The sequence below is a fragment of the Pangasianodon hypophthalmus genome, chromosome 10 (assembly GCF_027358585.1).
Source record: "Pangasianodon hypophthalmus isolate fPanHyp1 chromosome 10, fPanHyp1.pri, whole genome shotgun sequence".
NCBI classification, from domain to species: Eukaryota; Metazoa; Chordata; class Actinopteri; order Siluriformes; family Pangasiidae; genus Pangasianodon; species Pangasianodon hypophthalmus.
Genome location: NC_069719.1, coordinates 29,081,422 through 29,104,523, shown reverse-complemented (window position 1 = coordinate 29,104,523; position 23,102 = coordinate 29,081,422). Strand labels below are relative to the sequence as shown.

The 23,102-nt window shown below is 41.5% G+C and overlaps 2 protein-coding genes across 2 annotated transcripts; one reads left to right on the top strand and one right to left on the bottom strand.

Moving 5' to 3' along the window:
• The first annotated feature begins 1,085 nt into the window (after nt 1-1,085).
• Nucleotides 1,086-14,323, top strand: nfkbiab (nuclear factor of kappa light polypeptide gene enhancer in B-cells inhibitor, alpha b). The gene is made up of 8 exons (XM_053237785.1): nt 1,086-1,310; nt 10,168-10,302; nt 10,707-11,125; nt 12,363-12,468; nt 12,552-12,759; nt 12,981-13,069; nt 13,200-13,481; nt 13,694-14,323. Exons 1-8 carry the CDS (start codon nt 1,086-1,088, stop codon nt 13,724-13,726), a joined length of 1,497 nt encoding a protein of 498 aa, XP_053093760.1. The 3' UTR covers nt 13,727-14,323.
• Nucleotides 14,324-18,641: 4,318 nt separating this feature from the next.
• Nucleotides 18,642-22,955, bottom strand: psma6a (proteasome 20S subunit alpha 6a). Its single transcript, XM_026926002.3, has 7 exons — nt 22,773-22,955; nt 22,053-22,147; nt 20,609-20,690; nt 20,220-20,375; nt 19,884-20,062; nt 19,677-19,771; nt 18,642-18,831 (listed from the first exon to the last, which is right to left on the bottom strand). Exons 1-7 carry the CDS (start codon nt 22,846-22,848, stop codon nt 18,774-18,776), a joined length of 741 nt encoding a protein of 246 aa, XP_026781803.1. The 5' UTR covers nt 22,849-22,955; the 3' UTR covers nt 18,642-18,773.
• Nucleotides 22,956-23,102: the final 147 nt, after the last annotated feature.

Sequence of the window (23,102 nt, the reverse complement as noted above, 5' to 3'; positions counted from 1 at the left end):
CAAGAGCTTTAGTTAATGTTCAGCTCAAACATCAGACTGACAGGAAGGTTACAGTAACTCAGATAAACACTCTCTACAACCGCGCTGAACAGAAAAGCATCTCAGAACACACAACACACACCCCAGGCTCAGCCAACCTGACAGCTGAAGATTGGAAAAACATCAGCTGGTCCAACACACCTAATATCATCCTGACTGAACAAGCTGAACCCTGAGATGTAAAAATAACTCAGTGTGTGTGTGTGTGTGTGTGTGTGTGTGTGTGTGTGTCGCTGACTGGTGTTAATAACTAAACAATAAAAAATATTTAAGGTGATCTTTAAGGTTTTGTTATTGATCATTATGATGGACAAAATAAATGTAACAAATTATGATGCCATGCATAAGTATTGACCCCCTGTGAAATGAAACCTGACCTGAAATGGACTAGACTGGGATTTTTTATGTCATGAATCTACGCAAAATAATCCCTGATACTGACACGGGGGGGAAGATCTATAAATATAGTTTGTGAAATTATTTACAAATAAAAGTCCTTCATCAGTGTGAAACCCCTAACTTAGGTCTTGTGCAAAAATCTGCCATCAGAAATCACATAAATACTCGCATGTGTGCAATTACAGTGTCACGTGATCTCAATGTCCATAACACTTCCACACACTGCACTGCATTATTCTATTACAAAGCTGGAAATAAAGAGCTGACAGTGAAGAGCTGGAAACACAGAGCTGGGAGTGAAAGAGCTGAAGATGAAGAGCTGGAAACACAGAGCTGGAGATGAAGAGCTGGAAACACAGAGCTGGAGATGAAGAGCTGGAAACACAGAGCTGGAGGTGAAGAGCTGGAAACACAGAGCTGGAAACACAGAGCTGGAAGTGAAGAGCTGAAGATGAAGAGCTGGAAACACAGAGCTGGAGGTGAAGAGCTGGAAACACAGAGCTGGAGATGAAGAGCTGAAGATGAAGAGCTGGAAACACAGAGCTGGAGATGAAGAGCTGGAAACTCAGAGCTGGAGGTGAAGAGCTGGAAACACAGAGCTGGAGATGAAGAGCTGAAGATGAAGAGCTGGAAACACAGAGCTGGAGATGAAGAGCTGGAAACACAGAGCTGGAGATGAAGAGCTGGAGATGAAGAGCTGGAAACACAGAGCTGGAAACACAGAGCTGGAGATGAAGCACCGGCGCAGCGGCCAGCAGCAGAAGAGCCTCAGCTTTACTCACTCATCTGATCCGCTTTGGCACTTTCCTCTCATCCAGGAGCGGAGTTTAAACCCTACAACAACACACGAGTCTCTCATTAGCTCCACTGCTGTAACTCCCTGAGCTCTTCAGCCTCTGTGCTAGGCGAGGAGAGAGCTCTCACCTGCCTGGGCTCAGTGTGCAGGAGCCGAGGTGCCACCAGGACCGGAAGTAACAATAAAATAAACAATTCAGATAAATGAACTAATCCTGAGAGCTTAGCGCGGTCCGCTTCTTTCTCTTTCCTCTCTCTTCACATTCTCTCCATCTTTATGTTTATGTGTAGAAAGACTTTCTGATACTTTAGCTGCTGCTCGGTTACACACCAATCACTCCAATTAAGCAAAGCGGTTTAATTACGCCACCTTTAGCCACGCCCAGCTGAGCCACGTGACCAAATCAGACACGCCCGTTGGATAGAATTCCCAGATCTGAAAAAATGAAGAGTATAGAACAATAAACTTTATCCATGAAGTAGATTGATCAGACTTCCACTGTCGACTATAGAGAGTCTACTATAGAGAATTATTATTATTATTATTATTATTATTATTATTATTATTATTATTATTATTATTATTATTATTATTATTAAAACAGACAGGGGGCACAGAGGCTTAGTGGTTAGTGTTGTTGGGGTTGGGGGTTCGAACCCTGCCTCTGCCCTGTGTGTGTGCAGCGCTTGCATGTTTTGCCCATGCTCCCGGGGTTTCCTCTGGGTACTCCAGTTTCCTCCCCCAGTCCAAAGACATGCGCTGTAGGCTCACTGGCATCTCTAAATTGTGTGTGTTTGTGCCCTGTAATGGGTTGGCACCCCCTCCAGGGCGTCCTCCTCCTCGTTCCCCTGAGTCCTCTGGGATAGGCTCTGTGTAGGATAAGCAGTATAGAGGATGGATGGAATCAAACAGCTTGCATGGCTACATATATAACATTTATTTCAGTAATAAAGTACAAGAATAGGTTGGTCCAGTGGCTAAAGATCACACACTCTCACTACCAGGGCCCGGGTCCGATTCCTGGGCAGGAAACCATCTCAGCCACTGGGAGTGTGCTCTCAGTGCCAGTCCCAAGCCCGGATAAAAGGAGAGGCTTGTGTCAGGAAGGGCATCCGGCGTAAAACTGGTGCCAAATCAAATATGCAGTCCAGTGATGGAGAATGTGGCGACCCAGCCAAAACAACATCAATAAAATACAAGAATAATAATAAACCAGCATTTGGTCAATCTGAACCAAATTTAACTTTAAAAAAATGTTAAATGATTAACCCTTCTTTCTGGATTATCCTCCATGAACCCCACATATGTTCCGTACAATTTAGTCTTTTATAAAATATTAAGATTATAAACTCAGATGAACTTCTTCCCATTAATTCCAAACATCTTCCACATGCTGGTTATTACACCTTCATTTCTTTGTTGAATTAATAATCACATCTATTCAGCCATATCTCCAGTTTTTATTATTATTTTAAATACATTTTTGCATTTAAAAAAAATATTTTTATACTTCCAGATTTCATTATATCACTGCTAAATATATTTGCAATGACAAACAGAACAAGGAAGTTAAAAAATAAATTCTTTGTACCTTAATATTTTTAGTTTCTGTTCCAGTAGAAGCCAAATAAAATCTTATATATGTGTGTGTGTGTGTGTGTGTGTGTGTGTGTTTGAGCCGGTTCTCCAGCAGAGGGTGTTATTGCATTATAACTGGAGTCCTGATCAGTGAGTAAAGAAGGTGCAGTGTGTGTGTGTGTGTGTGTGTGTGTGTGTGTGTGTGTGTGTGTGTGTGTGTGTGTGTGTGTGCAGTGAGCTTAACGGAAATACCTGATGTGATTGTGTCACTGTCTTCACCTGCAGATTGTGTTACACTGCTACAGTAGAAATTAGGTCAGTGTGACGATGACAGATTTTCTGGTGTTTAAAGCTGGTACTTACTGTAAGTGATAACTCCGTTCTGTTCCTAAGGATTGTAACCTGTAACCTGACCACATAAAGTAACCTGACCACATAAACACACAGCCGAGAGAAGTATAGTGTCATATACACCACACGTGATTAGTTATTACAATTTCATCCATTTTACATCTATTACAAACACCTAAACACAGAATCCCAAACTTCTTCATGGTGTTTATGTTTGTTTATTCATGCAGCGATTGAGGGACAGTGTGTATTACCCATAATGCACTGCAAGGCGTCTGGAGTCAAAACTTAAGGAGGCCACAGAGACTGCACCTCCACAAGGTTCAGATGTTTAGGAAGGCTAGGGGGCTAATACTTTATTCTTATTAAAAATATCCAGTGATGAGATTAAACTACAACAACAATGTAAAAGAGTTGGACCTTTTCTCGTGACTGAATCTCGAATGATCTTCTTTTATCCATGTAGTGCACTAGATAGAGTGAACCTAGATGAGATATTATATGCCCTATGTAGTGAGCACTCATAGTGAACAGGAAGTTATTTACGATTCTGAATCTATCATCATTACGCTATATCATTTTTTCCGTAAAAAACATCTTTGGAAGAAATGAGAAAGTAAAAATAGATAGAATAAACACACACTGTCCAATCCGACTACAAATTACACAAAAGAACAGAATCTTAAATTTAATGGAGTTTTTTTGTTTGAAAAACTTTTCTGTTTGTTTGATATTCGGAGGAAACACGACATGAACACAGTCGAGCATTACAGACATTTAAAAAAAAAATTGAAGTCATGAACGCAGCTGTTGATCTGTCTGTAAGCGTGTGTGTGTGTGTGTGTAATATTTTGTCTCACATCACTCTTATTACACCATCGATGTGACCTTGTGATAAAATGCATTTCTCAACACTAACAGTTTCACTGTCGAGCTGTTAGATATTAGAGCCCTCACCTCTGATATCACGTCACGTCACAGCAGTCACTAATCACAAAATATCAGCAACAAGTGGCAAAATATATCTGAAACATTAAAGTGTGGGATGAAATGGTGATATTTTGCATCATGGTTCCTCCAGAAAAGGAAAGAAACTTTACTAGACAGTCACTACACAACTGAACATCATGAGATATTTATTTACATTATCAAGATGATTCTGTGATCATTGAGTTTGACCAATCAGTGCGTTCTATTTGTAGCTCCGCCCACATGTCCATGTCTCTTGGTATTTCATTATTTCACTATTATTTAACGTACAGAGTGTGTGTGTTTTAGCATCAATACTCCCCTACAGGTGCATTATATAGGACCTACATTCCAAAGACCTACTTTTCTCTGTGAGTCATGTGATTTGGAATGCCGGAGGATTCCCCTTATGCAGAGAAACACCTGAAACACCTGAACAGTGAAACCGATCACACCTGACACTCTGAACACCTATTCATAGGTGACAATGCTGCGTATTTTCCCCAGTGTAAAAAGCCCGTGTTTAGAGGAAGGCAGATATCCTTATATCCTTCTTTTCAGTGTGTGACCTTTCAGGGAACGTTTCCTACAGAGGAAAGAAAAATGATTGTGGATGAAATGTCAGGTTCCTCTGCTTCAGTTTCTCTGATCATTTATTCATTTCTATTTAAGCTTTAATTTAACCAAGTGAGTCTCTGCTTGCAGAAACACAACATGAACCTGGAAGGAAAAAAACGACAAGTTAAAAAAGTTCAACAATAGAAAAAAACAAAGGCACCGTTACACAACACAGTGACACAAACTCAAAAACATACAAAAGTGCTAAGAGAGAAAACGTGTACTTTCTACTTAAAAATCTACTTAGGGATGTATTTACTCACTTTTTATTGTTTTGTACATTATTCAATCCTTAAATAGGTATTAAACTTCTAGTAAAGTATAATCACAATCATAAAATAATCATATTTCTGTTAACGGGTTTCAGAGGCCAGAGCGTAAGTTTAAAACAGATCTAAGCTTTAAGGGTTTAGACGTTGTTTAGCCGATTCACATATTTATAATATATTTTGAATCCATTTATTTCTGTATAGCTGCTTTGTGACAATGTCCATTGTTAAAAGCGCTATACAAATAGAACTGAACTGAACTGAATTGTTTAGCGTTCCCGCGTTGTTGTAATAAAGCCGAATCGCACAGGAATGTCATTAGTCACATAATTCTGAGTCACGTTCAGGCGAGGCTTTGGGAAAGTCCGCATCCATGATTCTCTTATTGCTCACCTGTACTGAACACTCACTCTGACTCAGCAGGGAAATATAATTAAAATAAATTAATAAATAAAAAAAAAACAATTACAGAGAAAGGGTAATAAATTCAGCTATAGAATGGAGCCTCCAGACAAAACTACTGAATACTGATGTTCTTAAAGTTCTTAAATTAGAGTCGCACATCAGGACTGGGAATCAACAACAGTTCATCACAAGCTAATAGCTAGCTAATGTTAGCTAACGTTCAGCAGCGTTACTCTGCAGTGCTAGCGAGACACATACCGCAGGATATACAGCATATATACTGAGCTCAGTCAAACAGTCTAAGCAATAAGGAAAGGAAAATATGAATAAAAATTACTACTGGTCTTCTAAATGCAAATGATAACGGCTTACAGAAAGCTAGCAAGAGCAGAGTTTAGTTAGCTTAGCTAGCTCTGTTGCATTGAGTTAGCTCTAGCTAACGTTAATGTGCACAAAATTCACCGGAATGACGGATTGTCATGTGAATTAGCGTTAGACTATTTAAAAGTGCTATGCTAGACAGAATTGTGTCGTCGTGAACGTGTACAGCATTTAGCTCCTTAAATTAATAGATTTAATTAAATTAATATAAACATGCAGCACCACGGTTCAGCAGGAAAACGTTCGTCTCTGGTAATAATAACACTGCGAGACGCAGTCAGAGCTTATCCACCAGCTTTAAGGAAGCAAACTGAAGACAGTGTGTGTGTGTGTGTGTGTGTTGTCGTCCTGACAGAAAGAGGAAGAGAGTTGAGAAACTGGTCATTCCACAGTTTCCCCAGCGCAGAGCTGTAAACACGCGGATGGACCGAAGCCCAGACTTTCTGTCGTTATGCTTCCAGGATTTCATGTGCGAGCTCAGGACGTCCTGTAACGCCCAGCCGGGACATTTCACTCAAAACACCCTGCATCAGATCCACGGAGAAACGACTTCCTCATCAAAGTGCACTTTCAGTTCTGTTATGTAAAATCAGGACAGAGCCGATGTTAGTGCACTTCTTCTCAGTCATGCACTCGTGTGCTTCTGAAAAATCCTCTTCATGAATTTGCAAAATGTGCTTGCACTTTATCAGCAATTTTTACATTTGTTTTTAGATGTTTTTTTAGTTTCACGTTTCTTCCTCCTAACAGAGTGAGCTTTCAGTTCTCTGATTGACAGTTAAAATGCTACAAGTGCGTACTTGCACACTCAGAATGCAGCGCTGTTTACAACACGGCGTTGCTGTTTTGTAGATTTTTATCTCTTTATTATGATTTCAATCGGCTGCAAAGAGAGAGTGGTGCTCACAAAATCATCAAAATCATACAAACCTTAGTATCAAGCCACCTGGAGGCTTGTAGTGCATCGCTTTGCGTTAAACCTCAAGTCACTGAGCCGCTTGTCTTTTTCAATTTCAAGTAAAGTGAGTTTTTCATACGTCTGGGTTTCTGCTGCTGGAAGTAGCCTTCGCTGGATAACTTTATTTCTGCTATAATAACAACAACGCTGCGTTAATCAGAAGAGTTTCAAAAAAACTGCAGTGGAATTGAAGAAACAGCTTGAAACAGCTTCTCCCAGCATCTCAGTCTGAGAATCACCTCACTGTACTGAACATTTAACCCCGAAACAACAAACCCTCACCATTCTCACTGCAAACGTTAATTCAGCTCTTAATCAACTCTAGTTAGCTAATGTTAGCAAGAAGGATGCTCTCAGTGATAAACTTTTTACTAACTCTTTCACCTCACTACAGTTTTTTTCATTTTGTAAAGCGATTAATGGAAATGAACTGAAATGTGCAAAATATTACATAATACTTACACAGCTATCCATCAATTACCTTCATACTATCTAGCTACGCATCATCAATGCTAACGTTAGTTAAAGTTTTTGTGCTTGGTCAGATTATCCTTCAAACCGTGAGCAGGTTTTCTTTACAGGAGAGTAAAGAAAGACTTTATTTTATTCATTTAATAAATCAAAAAAGGAAAGGAATAGCGTGATAAAATCTCCTGCATCCTGCACACACGCTACGATTTCATGATCTCAGGTTTGGTGTCTCGTGGCTTCATTAAGTTTTGCTGAAGGTGTAAATGTCAGCGAACGATAGAAAAAAATAAATACAAGAATAAAAAACAAGAAAATTCTGGCAGTGTTGCTCGGAGGCGTGAACGACACGCAGGTGAGATCAGAAAATCCACTGAAGCAGCTGCGTAAGCCGACTCTGAATACCAGGAACTTTCCTCACGTAAACACAGACACAACATTTGGACTTTGGAGTCGTCGACTCTGAGTATGGACCTGAAGTGTGCAGGAAAGGTGGACACGGCGCTCCTTTAAAAAAGAATCAGCAGATAATTGGACCTGGTGAGATCTTATCTTAAATGTGACGTGCATTTAGCTGGACAAACTGAACATCATGATGTGGGGTTCTTTTTTCTTCTGTAGTTCTGCAACATCATTGTTGTGGTGTTCCTCTACGTGCGACGTATTTTCACACATTTTAGGTCTGCTTTTGTTTTGGGGAAGCTTTGAATCTGTTTTGTAACCGTTTGTGTCTCTGCTGCAGATGAACTTTCCAGTGCAAATCTCTCAGATGGTGTAAATTTATTAAAGCTGTTGCACGTGTGTGTTTTGCAGGATTTGCCCTGGTGTGTACACACACTGCTGTCTCACCGCTGTACTTGTGCAAACGGCTCCCTTGTATTTCCTTAGAAACAATCCACTCTTAACACATGCTTAAACACACACACACACATATGCACACACACACGCACACAGCGGAGTTTCCCACACTGCAGGATTAGTGGCGTTTGTTAAACAGACATTTCTCTGGGGAAAATCCGCTCTTCACTACAGCCTCCTTCTTCTCCTGCAGCCCTTTTAACAGTGCAGTCTTGTATTTTGTTTTTTTTTTTTTTCTTTTAAGATTTTTTTTTTGCCTCAACAGATTGCACAATGCTGCAAAAATGTATACTCATATCTTCCTTTTCTTAGAAAGTTTTGCATCATGACTGAGATGTGTAACAAGCACGGGCGTGTAAGACATTATTTCCCAAGTGTTAGTGGATTTTGGGGAATGTTTTCTCTCTGATTGCAGTATTAGTAGCGCTAACTGTGCAGCCTGCTGTGATGAACAGAAAAAAATTTCCCCAAAGTCCCAGAATGCTGTTACAAAAACGTTTTCAGCAACACCCTCACTGACTTTCCCTCACACCAGGAAGTGCTTTCCGTCCTGATCTCTAGCTGCAGCACTCAAACTCAGTCGAACATAAAACTTTAGTCCTAACCAACTACAAACTAAGCTGCTAACTAAGAAAATATAATTTGAATAATATCCTTGATCAAGTGATTATTAGTATTAGCTCATGATTAATCTAGCATGCTAACTCACTACAGTGCTAAATAATAAAATAACAATATACCTGAAGCATTGTGTTTATATATCCTGTAAACTGTGTATATGCTGTAACAACTGAATAACTAGCTAACTAGCATATTAATTAGCTACACTCCTCACTAGCTAGCGGAATAAAGTAGCGCAGATCCGTGAGCTCTCGATGTGTCAGAGGAATAAAACACAAACTCAACCAAATAGTTTCAAAGTCCAAAAATATTTTCACATTTTTGGACTCTTTACAGTTTTAAACAACTTCATCTACAATTTGGAAATGGAAACTATGTTGGAAAATCATGTCCTAGACACTAGTTAGTACACAATTTGGGGAGTTTTGTAAAAAAATAATAATAAATTTGCAAAAATTCTAGGGTAATTAGGAATATCCACTCAGGAAATCCCACAATGCACTGCTGTAGGTACAGGCACGAAAGTTGCACACTGGCTGGTAGGGAATACCCATAATGCACTTTCATATTCATAGGGAGTAGGGAGCAGAGAAAAGGGTGTAGGGAGTAGGGAATAGGGAGTGGGGCATCGCAGCAATGCCTTCTGGGTAAACTGCACTTGTTTTTTTAGAGATTTTTCATCTAAAGCTGCATTACAGCGTGGGTCTGGATGCACATGCTGATGCTGATATTCGTTTGTTTGCGTCAGTCCCCTGGCTAAATGCTCTCAGCTGAAAACATCAACTTTTTACAGCAGAATCACTGAAGTTGTAGAAAAGACACGTTTCTGTTGTTGCCATGGTGATTACTGCGCTGTTCGCTTCTTTGCAGTTAAAAAGGGCTTTAAATTTACATTGTGGACCCCGGAGTGACCACATCCTCACTCTGAATGCGTCTGTTCAAACCGCTGCTCATACTGCGTCTCTCTCTCACACACACACACACACACACACACACACACACACTCAGAGGAAAGCGCTATCTGCCCTCTTCCACATACACAAGCTCACAGACTCCCAGGTTTCCTCCCACAGCTAAAGCAACAAGGCAATTTATTTCTTCTGGACTCCACCGTGTGCGTGTTTACGTGTGCGTGTTTACGTGTGAGTGTTTACGAGTGAGTGTTTACATGTGAGTGTTTACATGTGAGTGTTTACGAGTGAGTGTTTACGTGTGAGTGTTTACGAGTGAGTGTTTACGTGTGAGTGTTTACGTGTGAGTGTTTACGAGTGAGTATTTACGTGTGAGTGTTTACGTGTGAGTGTTTATATGTGAGTGTTTATGTGTGTTTATGAGTGAGTGTTTACGTGTGAGTGTTTATGTGTGTTTACGTGTGAGTGTTTACGTGTGAGTGTTTACGTGTGAGTGTTTATGAGTGAGTGTTTACGTGTGAGTGTTTATGTGTGTTTACGTGTGAGTGTTTACGTGTGAGTGACTCAGTGACCAGCGACTGGGATTTAGAACGTCGTTTCAGTGTGGAACATACGAGCTGTTTACACACGCAGCAATATCCGACGTGTCCGAAGTCAGCAAAAAGGGAGAACCGCTCGGAGGTAACTGCAGCTCGAGCTGATAAAGTAACACGACTGGCCTGTAATACAGCAGAGGTTACTGGACATCAGATTGCAGCAATGCCTTCTGGGTAAATTGCATTCCTTTTTTTATATAAGGCTGCATTTACAGTGCTGTAGGGAATAGGGAGTAGGGTGTAGGGAGTAGGGAATAGGGAGTAGGACATTGCAGCAATGCCTTCTGGGTAAACCGCTCTTGTTTTTTGAAGATTGTTCATCTAAAGCTGCATTACAGTGTGGGTCTGGATGCACATGCTGATATTCTGACAAAGACCTTATCTATCTATCTATCTATCTATCTACAACCCTTACTTTTTGTTACTTAACCGAGGGGAAGTGCACGAGGGGAGGTGTTTAGAACAGGAATGAAGCGAGGCCATGAATAAATTCTCTGCAGGCTGGTGTTGGAAATCCCCCACCCGCACCGGAGCTCCTCCTCTGCGCACGAGGAGATTAAACACTCCTCCACCCGAGCGGATCGGCTCAGATCAGCTCACACTTCACTTCACACATACACACACACATACACACACACTCTCTCTCACACACACTCTATTAACACGGCTCTTTATCGGAACATCACCAGCACGAGCCCGATGGATTACGGTTCGGAAGGGCGCGCGCACAAAGCGGGGACGGTGATAGACGAGCGCCTGGACAGCGGGCTGGACTCCCTGCGCGAGGACGACACGGAGGATTACTGCAGCGCGCGCGAGGGGCCCGTGACCGCCGAGTTCGCGAGGCTGAGTGTAGACGGAGCGCACGAGGAGCGCTGGAGGACCGAGATCACGGAAGACGGAGACACGTGCGTGGTGACCCTTTACTTATACATTTAATATTTTTTGTGCACTTTAACACCCGGTCAGAGTGTGTGCTGCTCAGGGATTAACGCTACACCGACACCGTGCGCGCGCACAGCGGAATAAACACCTCAGGTGTGGAATTAAAGCTCACGGTGTTGATTAGAGCGCGTGAAAGCGTGGAGTTTACACCTACACGCGGTGTTTGCGTGAGTGTAGGAGTTTATTCAGCGTCAGAAGTGTTCATTTAAAACCTTTAAGCGCTAATGAAACACTGCATGTGTGCAGCCAGGAGTGTAATCTCGCGCTCAGAAAAGCTGCACCTTAAATCCAATCCGAGAAAAAACACAGTCACGGATTCAACACTAGGCTTTATTTCAGTATTTAATGTTTAATAAAGAGCATGTCAGTGAATAAACACTCCAGTGTGTTCAGACACAACAGATGAACACAAAATGTGCAGTTAGAGTGGAACTAAATCCTTAGTATTGAATTAAACACCTAAAGAAAACATGCAGGTCGGTCAGGGCAAAGAGTGTAAGGGTTAAATACTGCATGTGTTACGTGTTAAATACTGCATGTGTTAAGTGTTAAATACTGCATGTGTTAAGGGTTAAATACTGTAAGTGTTAAGTACAGAGTGTAAGTGTTAAATACAGTGTAAGTGTTAAGTACAGAGTGTAAGTGTTAAATACAGTGTAAGTGTTAAGAAGAAAGTGTAAGTGTTAAATACTGGAAGGGTTAAATTTAAGGGTTAAATACAGAGTGTAGTTGTTCATTCAGCATGTCTGAGTGCACACTAAGTGTTAATGCAGTGCAGAGGGTTTGTTTTTGGTGTGCAGCAGTGTTTAATCTGTTTATTTGTGCTGATTGCAGTAATTAGCAGGCTGAAGCTGTTAATAATACAGAAAGCAAATATCATGTAATAGATATGAAATAAATGCATGTTATGTGTTTAGGTTTAGTTCTTGCTCTGCAGGAAGGATTGTTCACTATACAGTGTTTTGTACTTTGGCTCAGTGCGTGTGTGTGTGTGTGTGCGCGCGCTTGCATAAGTGTGTGTGTGTGGAAAGTCCCGGGCTGTCTGCCAGTAAGGCCCTTCTAGGAAAAACACCACTGCCTGCAGAGAGAAAAAAAAGTCACTGCTTGTTTTTCCCCAGTGAGCCGTGTGCAGCACAGCGAGCGTTTAACATTAAATTCCATTTTTACCGTCACTAATTGTTCCTTTTTTCTTTCTCACAGGTATTTGCATCTGGCTATCATTCATGAGGCCCAAGACATGGCACTGAAAATGATCGAAATGTCCGTCAGGCACCCGTTCCTGAACAAACAGAACTACCAGAGACAGGTACAACACTCTAAACAGGCTCAGCTGTTTTTTTTTTGTGCTAAAATTGAAGGAAATGCGTTAAGATCCGGATCTTTCCGCAGACGGCGCTGCACTTGGCTGTGATCACAGAGCAGCCTCTGGTGGTGGAGCGTCTGCTGAAAGCCGGCTGCGACCCCATGCTGGTGGACAACAACGGCAACACGGCTCTGCACATCGCCTGCAGGACGGGATCGCTCACGTGTTTCGGTCTCCTCACGCAAAGCGGCTTGGAGTATCTGCCGTCCATCCTGCAGATGCCCAACTACAGCGGTGAGCTTCATCCTCACACTCATCCTCATGCTCTTCCTCGCGCTCATCCTCGCGCTCTTCCTCACACTCATCTAAGCAGCCACTCTCATTCTCACTTTAACCCCTTAAGATGAAAATCTGTGGATGTCTTCCCTGTAATGCATTCATCAGATCACACATGACTCACTTAGTATTGTGTGAAATTATCACTGAGTGAGAAATTGTGTTTTGTTTTTCTGCAGGTCAGAAATGCTTACACGTGGTGGCTGTACACGGTTTCCTCTCACTGGTGGAAAGCCTCATCTCATTTGGAGCAGATATCAACGAACAGGTAATACTACTACTACTAATAATAAATATATTATTAATATTATCACGGCCAGTAAATATTAATAAATAAAGCTGAAAGATGTTTAATACATAAAATAAACAAAAACCGTAAATGTCTTTTGCATTCTCAGGAGCAGTGTAACGGCAGGACGGCTCTCCACTTAGCCGTGGACCTGCAGAACCTCGAGCTGGTGAAGCTCCTGATCAGCAAAGGCGCTGACGTGAACAGCTTGACGTACGGCGGCCACTCGGCGTATCATCTCACGCACGGACGCCAGAACATCGACATCCAGAAAGCGCTGCACGACGTCACGGATCAGGACCTGCGGGATCTGCCTGAGAGCGAGAGCGAGGACAGCGAAGATGAATACATCTACGACTACGACGACAACGAGCTGCAGTCCGACGATGAGGTGTGTGTGAGTGTGTGTAATTTTTTTTCATGGGCATTATAAGGTATTTACGGTAGCCCTGTTACTCTAAAGATTACAGTACTTTTATTGGCACTAATATAAAATCATACAGCCTTCATGATATCATTAATTATGGGACAAACAGAGTCCAGAGAGAATTCCCTTTATGTTTTTTCACTTTTCCTAACTCCAGTTTTCCCTCCTTTCCACAGTACGATGACATTAAAGTGATGGGGCAGGAGTAGAGAAGTGGTTCAGTGGTTCGGAGAGTTGAAGATGATTAAAAAACTTCCGGTCCTGCGAGAGGAGATGCCGGATAAAAGGCTACAGGAGGACATACCGAGATAATCGTGACCCTGAGCTGGAGACACGCAGGCGCAAGACCATGGACGCCAAGAGGAAATGTTCAAGAAGAAAAGATCCGAATCGTAAATAAACGGGAAAACAGAAGAAGAGAGAAGACGGCAGATGTGCTGCTTAGGCGTGGCCGATCCTGGGTTTTAGTATCGTAATTATCTAACAATGTATCATGGTTTACGATAGTATCGTGTGGACACGTGTCCCTTCCAATGTAAATACGTCCAAAATGAGGACACTTGGAAGACAACTGGGACGATGCGGTGCGTTAAATATCGCGGTGTATCGCATAACTGATAATCGGCGCATGCCTGGTGTCTGGACTGAAGCTCCGCCCCTGCAGTGCTGTTGTATTAAACTGTAATATATTGTGTATAGACAGATTTATTTTTATATGTGTAAATGTGTAAAGATATGGTGTAGCCTGTTTTATTCTGTTGGAAATTCCAAAATTTTCTGCTAAATTAAAACCCCGTAATTGCGCAGTGTGTTGTTCCTCTTTCTTCTTTTCTTGGAGCGAGTGGAGGAGGAGGGAGGAGGAGGGCGAGCTGTAACCGGAGATAGTCTGGCTTTTTTGTGTGTGTTTTTATGGCTGTGGAGAAGTAAGTGTGTGTGTGTCTGTGTGTGTGCGTGAGTGCTTGGGCTTCAATCAGCTGAGAAAGGCTGGAATTTCCTGTGGGGGATGAGACACTCAAGATTGGCAACGCTAAAAATTCCCCCATCCGAGTCATCCGGCCTGCTGAAATTCCAGATATGAGACACTTTGTGGAAAAAAAAAAACACTCAGCTCTGTTCTGCGAATCTGAACGTGATGAATGACGCAACGTTTTCTCACACTGATGCATTTTAAAAAAGATTTTAGCCTCCATGTGGAAGTCAGGCATTAAAAGCTGATACACATGAGCTACACTGATACTCCACAGACTCAGTGCGCAAGCTAAACTGGAGGCTATAAACGTCCATTAACTCTTAGTCATGTTAGCGAAAACAACACGATATGGTGGATTGCTAGCGTAGCTAACAAGTCACAGAAGCGAGAAATGTAAACTGACGTCTCCTCAAACATCTAAAGTGATTTCTCTTACACTTAGGGTTTATTTACACGGGATTTAAAATGAAGCTCAATGTGCTTTACAGTCTGAAGTAAAACAAATAAATAATAAAAATAGAAAAACAGTCAATAATAATAATGAAATAAACAGTAGCAGGGACAGGAAGAAGAAAATGATGATGTAAAATAATAAAGTGCGTATTAGTAGGATAAAATTTCAAATTAAAATAAAATATACTGTAAAAAATTAAGAAAATGAAAGATAGTTAAAAGCTAAAGTGGAAAATGTTTTTAGCCGCTTTCTAAAGTCACTCTTGCGCTGACTAGCTAAACAAGTAGCTAGCTTGGTAGTTAGCTACTATCTCTATATAAAATAATAAAGCAATAATAGTTTGTCAGAAAAGAAAATTTAGAAATATACAGAAAAGTTGACAAATATTTATTAACGTGTTCCAGATCTTCTGTATATTTCTAAATTTTCTTTTCTGACAAACTATTATTGCTGTATTTTATAGAGAGATAGTAGCTAACTACCAAGCTAGCTACTTGTTTAGCTGTTTACGTTTAGCTAGTCAGCGCAACACCAGGTAGCTTAATATATAACACTGTTTTTAAAAAGCTAAAGAATAAGGAATATATTTAAGTTACTTTCAGTCTGCTAGTTTGATGTGAGTGTTGTGTAAGAGGCGTAAGACAGCCATGTGTCTGATTCAGCACTTTAGCATGGTTTATGACTTGTTTTTATGCTAGCATGACTAGCAGAGATGTGCTCTGGACAAAAATCTGTCCAAGTGGCATTTTATTAAGCCAAATGTATTAAGTAAAGGGTGTCAATACTTATTTTTGATGGATATACACACTCATAGCAAGATATCAGGTAAGATTATGATAGAGATGAGATTATTCAGCCACTTTTGAGACTTTTTTCGCTAATTAATTCATGAAAGAAGTGTTTTTGAAAGAGTAAAAATGTCTCACATTAGGCTTCATCTTAATCTGTTTTATTGCGATCACATATCTGCCTGCATTTAAGATATTTTCTTTTGGTAACATTTTAAAATGGACTGTTTTATTTTAAACACATTAACTGTGATGAATATGAGAGGCTCAATTTTACACAAAAAGAAATCAGAAAAGGTTTATTGAGATTTCTGAACCTTTACGCCCAGATTTCTGTGTTTAAAACACTGTGCGAGTGTTTTATTCCCCTTATTCCACAGCAGCTCGCCAGCGACTACAATTTTTTTGTTTTTTATTAAAGAACGACGAGTCATACTCTTTATAAAATTGTTTTCTTCTTGTTATCACCTCACCTGCGTCTCTTTATTCTCTCTCTTCAAGTTAATAAGACAAAAAAATAAATAAATAAATAAATAAAAAATAAAAAAACACAGCTTGTTACGCATGTTAGCGAGAAACCGCAAAGAAGCGTAAACTCCTCTGTCCTGAAGATGTCGGAAAACTTAAAGTTACAGCTTTACCTCTGACTGTTACAAAGCGCTGACACTGGAGACTCCTTCCATCAATGTTACATAAATTACAGAAAACTTTACATCATCGATTACACACATTTTTTAATCTGTTTATCATCAGTGGCGCGTCGCTGTACACGTCCCCTGAATGAGCTGTTGCTATAGAAACGATAGCGTATTAGAATGAGCGCATTAATATAAACCTGTGATTAAATATAAACTTGTCAGAGCTGCTGTTGTAGAAAGTTAAATAACGCCCATGCAGATGGATGGATTAATTTCACACCTCTCTCTCTTTCTCTCAGAGTGAGACTGCAGTAAAGTGTAAACATGTAGTGTTAGCTGACATTCACACCCCACACTGATTTTGTTGTTAATGTGTGTGTTATGAGCGTAACGAGTGTGACCTCTGCCTTCTTTAAACTTCCCTTTACAGTAAACGCAGACGGAAAGGTGACGCGTGTGGTTTTAGTGATTTAAATACAAACCTGAGAGATTGGCATGGGACTGTACCTGCGTCTCAGACTCGAGCGTCACTCTCCAGAGAAAACTCACACACTCATGCAAATCACAGAGTCAGAACTGTCCCTCTGGAGACAGACACACACACACACACACACACACACACACACACACACACACACTAACATAACAAGTGCAAGAATCTCAGATGATTCAGCTTGATCCGAGAAACATCAGTCGGAAAACCCGTCTCTCTCTCTCTCACTCTCTCTTCTTCTCTCTTTCTTTCTCTCTGTTTAATTTTTTTCTTCGGGGATTTATCACATTTCATTTATTAACCCCGAGACCGGACCGTCATCTCTATGCAAATACGGGGAAAAATCGGAGGGGACACGTGGCAAACGTTTCATTTACATCTCAAGGGAAATGTGAGAACGCTCATAAAATCCTTCTGACAGAAACAGAGACACAGACAGACAGAGAGAGACAGACAGGCAGAGAGACAGACAGATGGATAAACAGATGGACAGAGAGACAGAGAGAGACAGGCAGAGAGACAGACAGACAGACAGACAGAGAGACAGATGGACAGAGAGACAGATGGACAGAGAGACAGACAGGCAGCAAGACAAACAGAGAGACAGGCAGAAAGACAGACAGAGAGACAGGCAGAAAGACAGACAGAGAGACAGGCAGACAGGCAGAGAGACAGACAGGCAGAAAGACAAACAGAGAGACAGGCAGAGAGACAGACAGGCAGGGAGACAGACAGGCAGGGAGACAGACAGGCAGTCATTTAGTTTTCTTGCTTTATTTTCATTTGTGGTTTAATTTTTTGCATCTATTTATTAATTTTATTATTACTCCTGCAGATAGACAGATACACAAAAGGTATATACACAAATCTGAGATACCACAATATCTTTTTTATAATCTTTTTATATTTTTATAATGAGAAACTGAACAGAAGCAGCATTTTTATTATTAATTACTTTTAATAATTAAAACCTAGATATGGCGATAGGTATTGTGTTTCGAAGAAATGTCTTCGTACAAATCACATGGTACTAGTGCAGACCAGCAGAGAGATACGGAGAGAGAGACAGGCGGGAGAACACGAGACAGAAAAACACGCTACAGTCAGACAGAGAGACAGACAGCCGGGGAGACAGACAGCCGGGGAGACAGACAGCCGGGGAGACAGACAGCCGGGGAGACAGACAGCCGGGGAGACAGACAGACAGCCGGGGAGACAGACAGACAGCCGGGGAGACAGACAGCCGGGGAGACAGACAGCCTGTTTATTGATGTAAGATTGATGTAAGATTGATGTAAGGGAAACTGCAGTGTTCCACACAGCACAGGAGAGAATGAAGTGCAGATGCAGAGCGAGTGATAAACACACAGACGCAGTGATGGAAAATACTGTTTTTCCAAAATATTGTTTATCAGAAATTGTTTCTGATAAAATCCTGACACTCGGGTGTCGTGGTGAAGAAGAAGGTTTAAGCGAAACTCAGCTTTAACCTCGTCTCGAAATGCACTTTAATGAAAGCAGGCTGGAGAGAAGAATCCACTCTGTATAGCGTTTAATGTACAGCGGTGAGGAAACTCACACAGGAAGTCGCGTGTTGCTGCAATAACCCACTCCTCAGAACTCGACGAGGAAGCGACAGATTTCGTAAAAATGGTTAATGCATAAATAATGCAGGCTGGGAAGATTTATTGCTGTTTTAACGCTGTCGCCTGAGAAACATGTTAAACGTTCTCAATAAACAGCGTCAGAACAGTTCAATAAAAGAAACCAGGACTAACAGATTGTCCAAAACAGTTGTGTTTTATTGAGGTGTTGCAGGAGAAAGCGAAATAAACAGCAGAGAGCGGGGCAGAGGGCGACCTGAATACTGAGGATATGACGTAGTGCTTCTTACGGGTTTAACGTCTTCGTTCTCAATCGCGCTCAGACAGGGCCACGAGATGGGCGTCGATCTCAGACTGAGACAGAATCCTGAGACGGAAATAAAAACACGCAAAACAGCACTATTAAAATACACAACAACGAAATAACACATTACTGTCTTTGCACTAAGTGTGCGTTTGCTTGCTTTTGCCTGGAGTGTGTGTGTGCACGAGGAACTCTCGGAGCACGATGTAAAAAAATAAACCGTAAAACAAGAGCGTGCGCTGGATCAAGTGCTATTCTACGTGCTGCTGAATAATGAGTGTGGAAGCCATTTTGTTTAATTAATGTGATAATTAAAGCTAGCTCTACTCATGCAGTGATACACTGGCGAAGTACGAGACTAGATTAGCGTTTATATTTTTACTTTATGGTACTTCATGTTACACACATATTACACTGACACCTGATGTTTTCTCAGGTTTAAAGGTGAGTGTTTGTGTTAAAGACGGTGCTCTAGACGCTGTTCTTGTACTCGGGAAATCTCTGGCATCCTCAGAGGCGTGAACTACACGCAGGTGATTTTAAAAATCTGAATAATAGTCTTTTATTCCTTCTTAAATCTTGCTTTTATGTTGCATTGTATTTACATTGACAGCAAAGAAAAAAAAACACTATTTCTTTCTTCTATACCCAAGTTATTTTTCAGGTTTAAAGGTGAGTGTTTGTGTTTGAAGGCAGTGGTCTAATAATCTGAACGTGAAGCTCAGAAAATCCACTTAAGCATCTGCGTAACTCGACTCTGAATACCAGGAACTTTCCTGACGTAATGTTTGGACTGTGAATGCGCATTTTCAGAGCGTTAACTCCGAGTGATCTGTTTATAAACCCAGTCTCAACACGTTTAAGAGGTGGTAAACTGTAGCGTTTGGGGGCGGAGCCGTTGGACTCACCTGAACCTGGGCTCCTCTGTGGTGACCACGCCCACTTCCAGCTCTGAAGGCTTAAAGTCGATGGACAGAACTGTGGACAGGCAGCTGACTGCAGTCTATCAGATTGAAAAAGAATTAAATATTTAAAATGAACGATTTTTTAAATAAATGAAAGAATATAAATTCGCTCTGATAATATCATCACAGCCGCATGACGGACGCCGTTACCTCGACGGTCTGCTCGAAGGTCCAGTCTAACTTCTTCTTGACCTTCTTCTCCAGGAAGCTGGTGGCTTCAGTCTGTTTGACGCCGGCGGCGGTGGCTTTAAAGCCGCAGTAATAACCGGCGGGGTCGCACTTATACACCTGCGGCCCGCATTCCTCATCCACCCCGACCACGATCATACCTGACACACGACAGAAACCACCGCTTAGCCGAGGACATAAATTTAAGCCGCTCTAACTGGCAGTGCAAAAGTTTTTGCACCCTGAACACAAAGTGTAATTTATAGCAGGACATTCGGTGTGTTTAAGTGACGTGTAGCGATCTCTGTCGCGACTTACAGCAGCCGAGCGGTCTCATCTCTGCGTTCTGCGTGTACACCTGAGAGATATCTGCAATCCGCTTACACAGCATGTCCACTGGGATCTCGTATCCGTACTTATACATCCAGTTAGCAGCTTCATAGCGAGCCCGCTGTACCTGCGACCTGCTGTCAGCTACACACACACACAAAATTTTCCAAAAAAAAACCAAACAAACAGCATGAGTGTTTTATTCCTCTTATACCACAGCACTTTACTAACAATTACAATTTTGTTTATTTATTAAAGAACAACGTCACTTTTTATCCATTTATAGTTAGACTTAACGCTGTGAAATGTCACTGAAACAAGCTACTTCCTGTTCTCATCTTGGCGAGAAGGCGTAAACTCGGCAGTAAAGCGCTCACCTGTCATGCCGGTCATCACACAGCCGATGTTCTCTGTTATTCTGAATAAGTGGGTGACGGTGGAGGAGTCCAGTAGTTTGTCCTAAAAAGAGCGAGAAGGGAGAAAACCACTGAGTGCTGAGCTCCAGCTCTGTTCAGTGAGTCAGATCATTTGACTCAGCTCATCAGGAAGAGTCGACTCTTTCGAATCCCAAACGACTCACTGACACTTTTTTTTTTTTAAACCTGGCAAAGTGATTGTTCTTTGCTGATCTCCGAGTGAAATCGTTTACTGAACTCTTACTTTACCTTCTAATGAGCGCAATAACACCAGTGTGCTTTACATTTATAACATTTATTTAAACAATTCTTATACTAAATCAGCAATGCTCTACATGTGTTACTGTGCCCTGATGTGTCTGTGCTTCAGTCTGGAGAGAGAGAGAGAGAGAGAGAGAGAGACAGAGAAAAATTTTATTTTATTTTAATCTATTACTATTTTATTTTGATTTGTTTTGTCTTTTTATTTTATTTCTCCTGTTTTTACTCTACGCTTCCTTTGTACCTGCTTTGGCAATACAAATGTACAATTATTTGTCACGGCAATAAACAACTTGACAACTGAAAACTGAGAGAGAGAGACAGAGAGACAGAAACAGAGACAGTGATGGACAGAGAGAGAGAGAGCGAGAGAGAGACAGTGATGTACAGAGAGACAGAGAGAGAGATAGAGAGAGCGATAGAGAGATAGCGAGAGATACAAAGACAGTGATGGACAGAGAGAGAGAGAAAGCGAGAGAGTGAGAGAGAGAGAAAGCGAGAGAGAGATACAGAGACAGTGATGGACAGAGAGAGAGAGAGAGCGATAGATACAAAGACAGTGATGGACAGAGAGAGAGAGAGAAAGCGAGAGAGTGAGAGAGAGAGAGAGAGAGAGAGAGAAAGCGAGAGAGTGAGAGAGAGAGAGAAAGCGAGAGAGAGAGATACGGAGACAGTGATGGACAGAGAGAGAGAGAGAGCGATAGAGAGAGAGAGAGAGAGAGAGAGAGAAAGCGAGAGAGAGAGATACAGAGACAGTGATGGACAGAGAGAGAGAGAGCGATAGAGAGAGAGCGAGAGATACAAAGACAGTGATGGACAGAGAGAGAGAGAGAAAGCGAGAGAGTGTGAGAGAGAGAGAGAGCGAGAGAGAGAGATAGAGAGAGAAAGCGAGAGAGAGAGATAGAGAGAGAGAAAGCGAGAGAGAGAGAGAGATACAGAGACAGTGATGGACAGAGAGAGAGAGAAAGCGAGAGAGTGAGAGAGACAGAGAGAGCGAGAGAGAGAGAGAGATAGAGAGAGAGAAAGCGAGAGAGAGAGAGAGATACAGAGATACAGAGACAGTGATGGACAGAGAGAGAGAGCGAGAGAGAGAGAGGGAGAGATGGAGAGAGAGAGAGAGCTCTGTTGTGTTAGATCTTCATACAGGAACTTTTTTCTGAGTGACGACGACGGCGCAGTCTTTCCCCCGCACCGCTACTGACGTCAGTCCTCCCTGATTAATGGCCTTGAAGGCGTACTCTGGGAAGAAAAAGAAATTAATTCAAAATCATGATCAAGTTCCATCCATTACTGACGACACAGAGGAAAAGAGGCAGCTGATGGAAAGTGAATCACATAAACACTCTCTAATAAAAAATCTCTAATAATTAGTAGCATATTTACATAAAGATGATGATTATGAATATTAATGAGATTTATTAGTGAATATTATAATAAGTGCAGAAGTGTCACTGTGAGAAACTGTGTGTGAACAGTCAGGGAATAGTTCACTGATAATAAAATGATGTGCCACAGCTGAACTTGTCTCTGTCTAATATTCCATTATACATTAATTATATTTAATTATAAATCACACACTTCTCCACAGCTCATTATTACTGTGTGTGTAGCCCTGAAGCTAACTGAGCTAGCTGCTCCACGCACTGCTATGCTTTAATAACTACATTTCTCTCCAATCTTCGTACTCCAAATTATCTCATTTTATATTATAACATTTGCACTTGCTTTTCGAACAGTGACATGAAATAAATAAAAACTTTAAAACACTAGATAACGCTAAGCTAACGCTAGTGCTGCTGTCCATGACTGAGCATTTACACACTTTCGCTTTCTTCAGCACACTGTCGCTAACACATTCACCCACCGACTTGATAAAGTCTACCCTCCGGAGAAAAGATGGTGATGTGGCGGTCAAATCCCGCACTCGAACCCCGAGACATTGCAATTTATTTATTTAAAATAAACCCACAAAGATGTGTAAACACCAGGGCCGGTTACTTCTTACTTCAGCAACTTTAATCCCTACCCATATTCCGACAAACCCCGCCTCCTGTGATAGGATTGGCTAACAGTTGCACTGCGGAGCAACGGAAAAACGATAATCCAATCATAGCGCAGGATAGGGCCACACAAGTAGCCAATCATAACAAGGAGGCGGGATGTTGCCGGAATTCAGGTGGAATACATAACGCAC

Coding starts and splice junctions, on each gene's coding strand:
- nfkbiab (XM_053237785.1), top strand. CDS start 1,086: ATGAAGAGCTGGAAACACAGAGCTGGAGATGAAGAGCTGGAGATGAAG. Junction 12,760..12,980: donor GCAGATGCCCAACTACAGCG/GTGAGCTTCATC, acceptor GTTTTTCTGCAG/GTCAGAAATGCTTACACGTG. Junction 13,070..13,199: donor GAGCAGATATCAACGAACAG/GTAATACTACTA, acceptor TTGCATTCTCAG/GAGCAGTGTAACGGCAGGAC.
- psma6a (XM_026926002.3), bottom strand. CDS start 22,848: ATGTCTCGGGGTTCGAGTGCGGGATTTGACCGCCACATCACCATCTTT. Junction 22,148..22,772: donor GGGTAGACTTTATCAAGTCG/GTGGGTGAATGT, acceptor TTTTCTTCCCAG/AGTACGCCTTCAAGGCCATT. Junction 20,691..22,052: donor TCACTCAGAAAAAAGTTCCT/GTATGAAGATCT, acceptor CGCTCTTTTTAG/GACAAACTACTGGACTCCTC.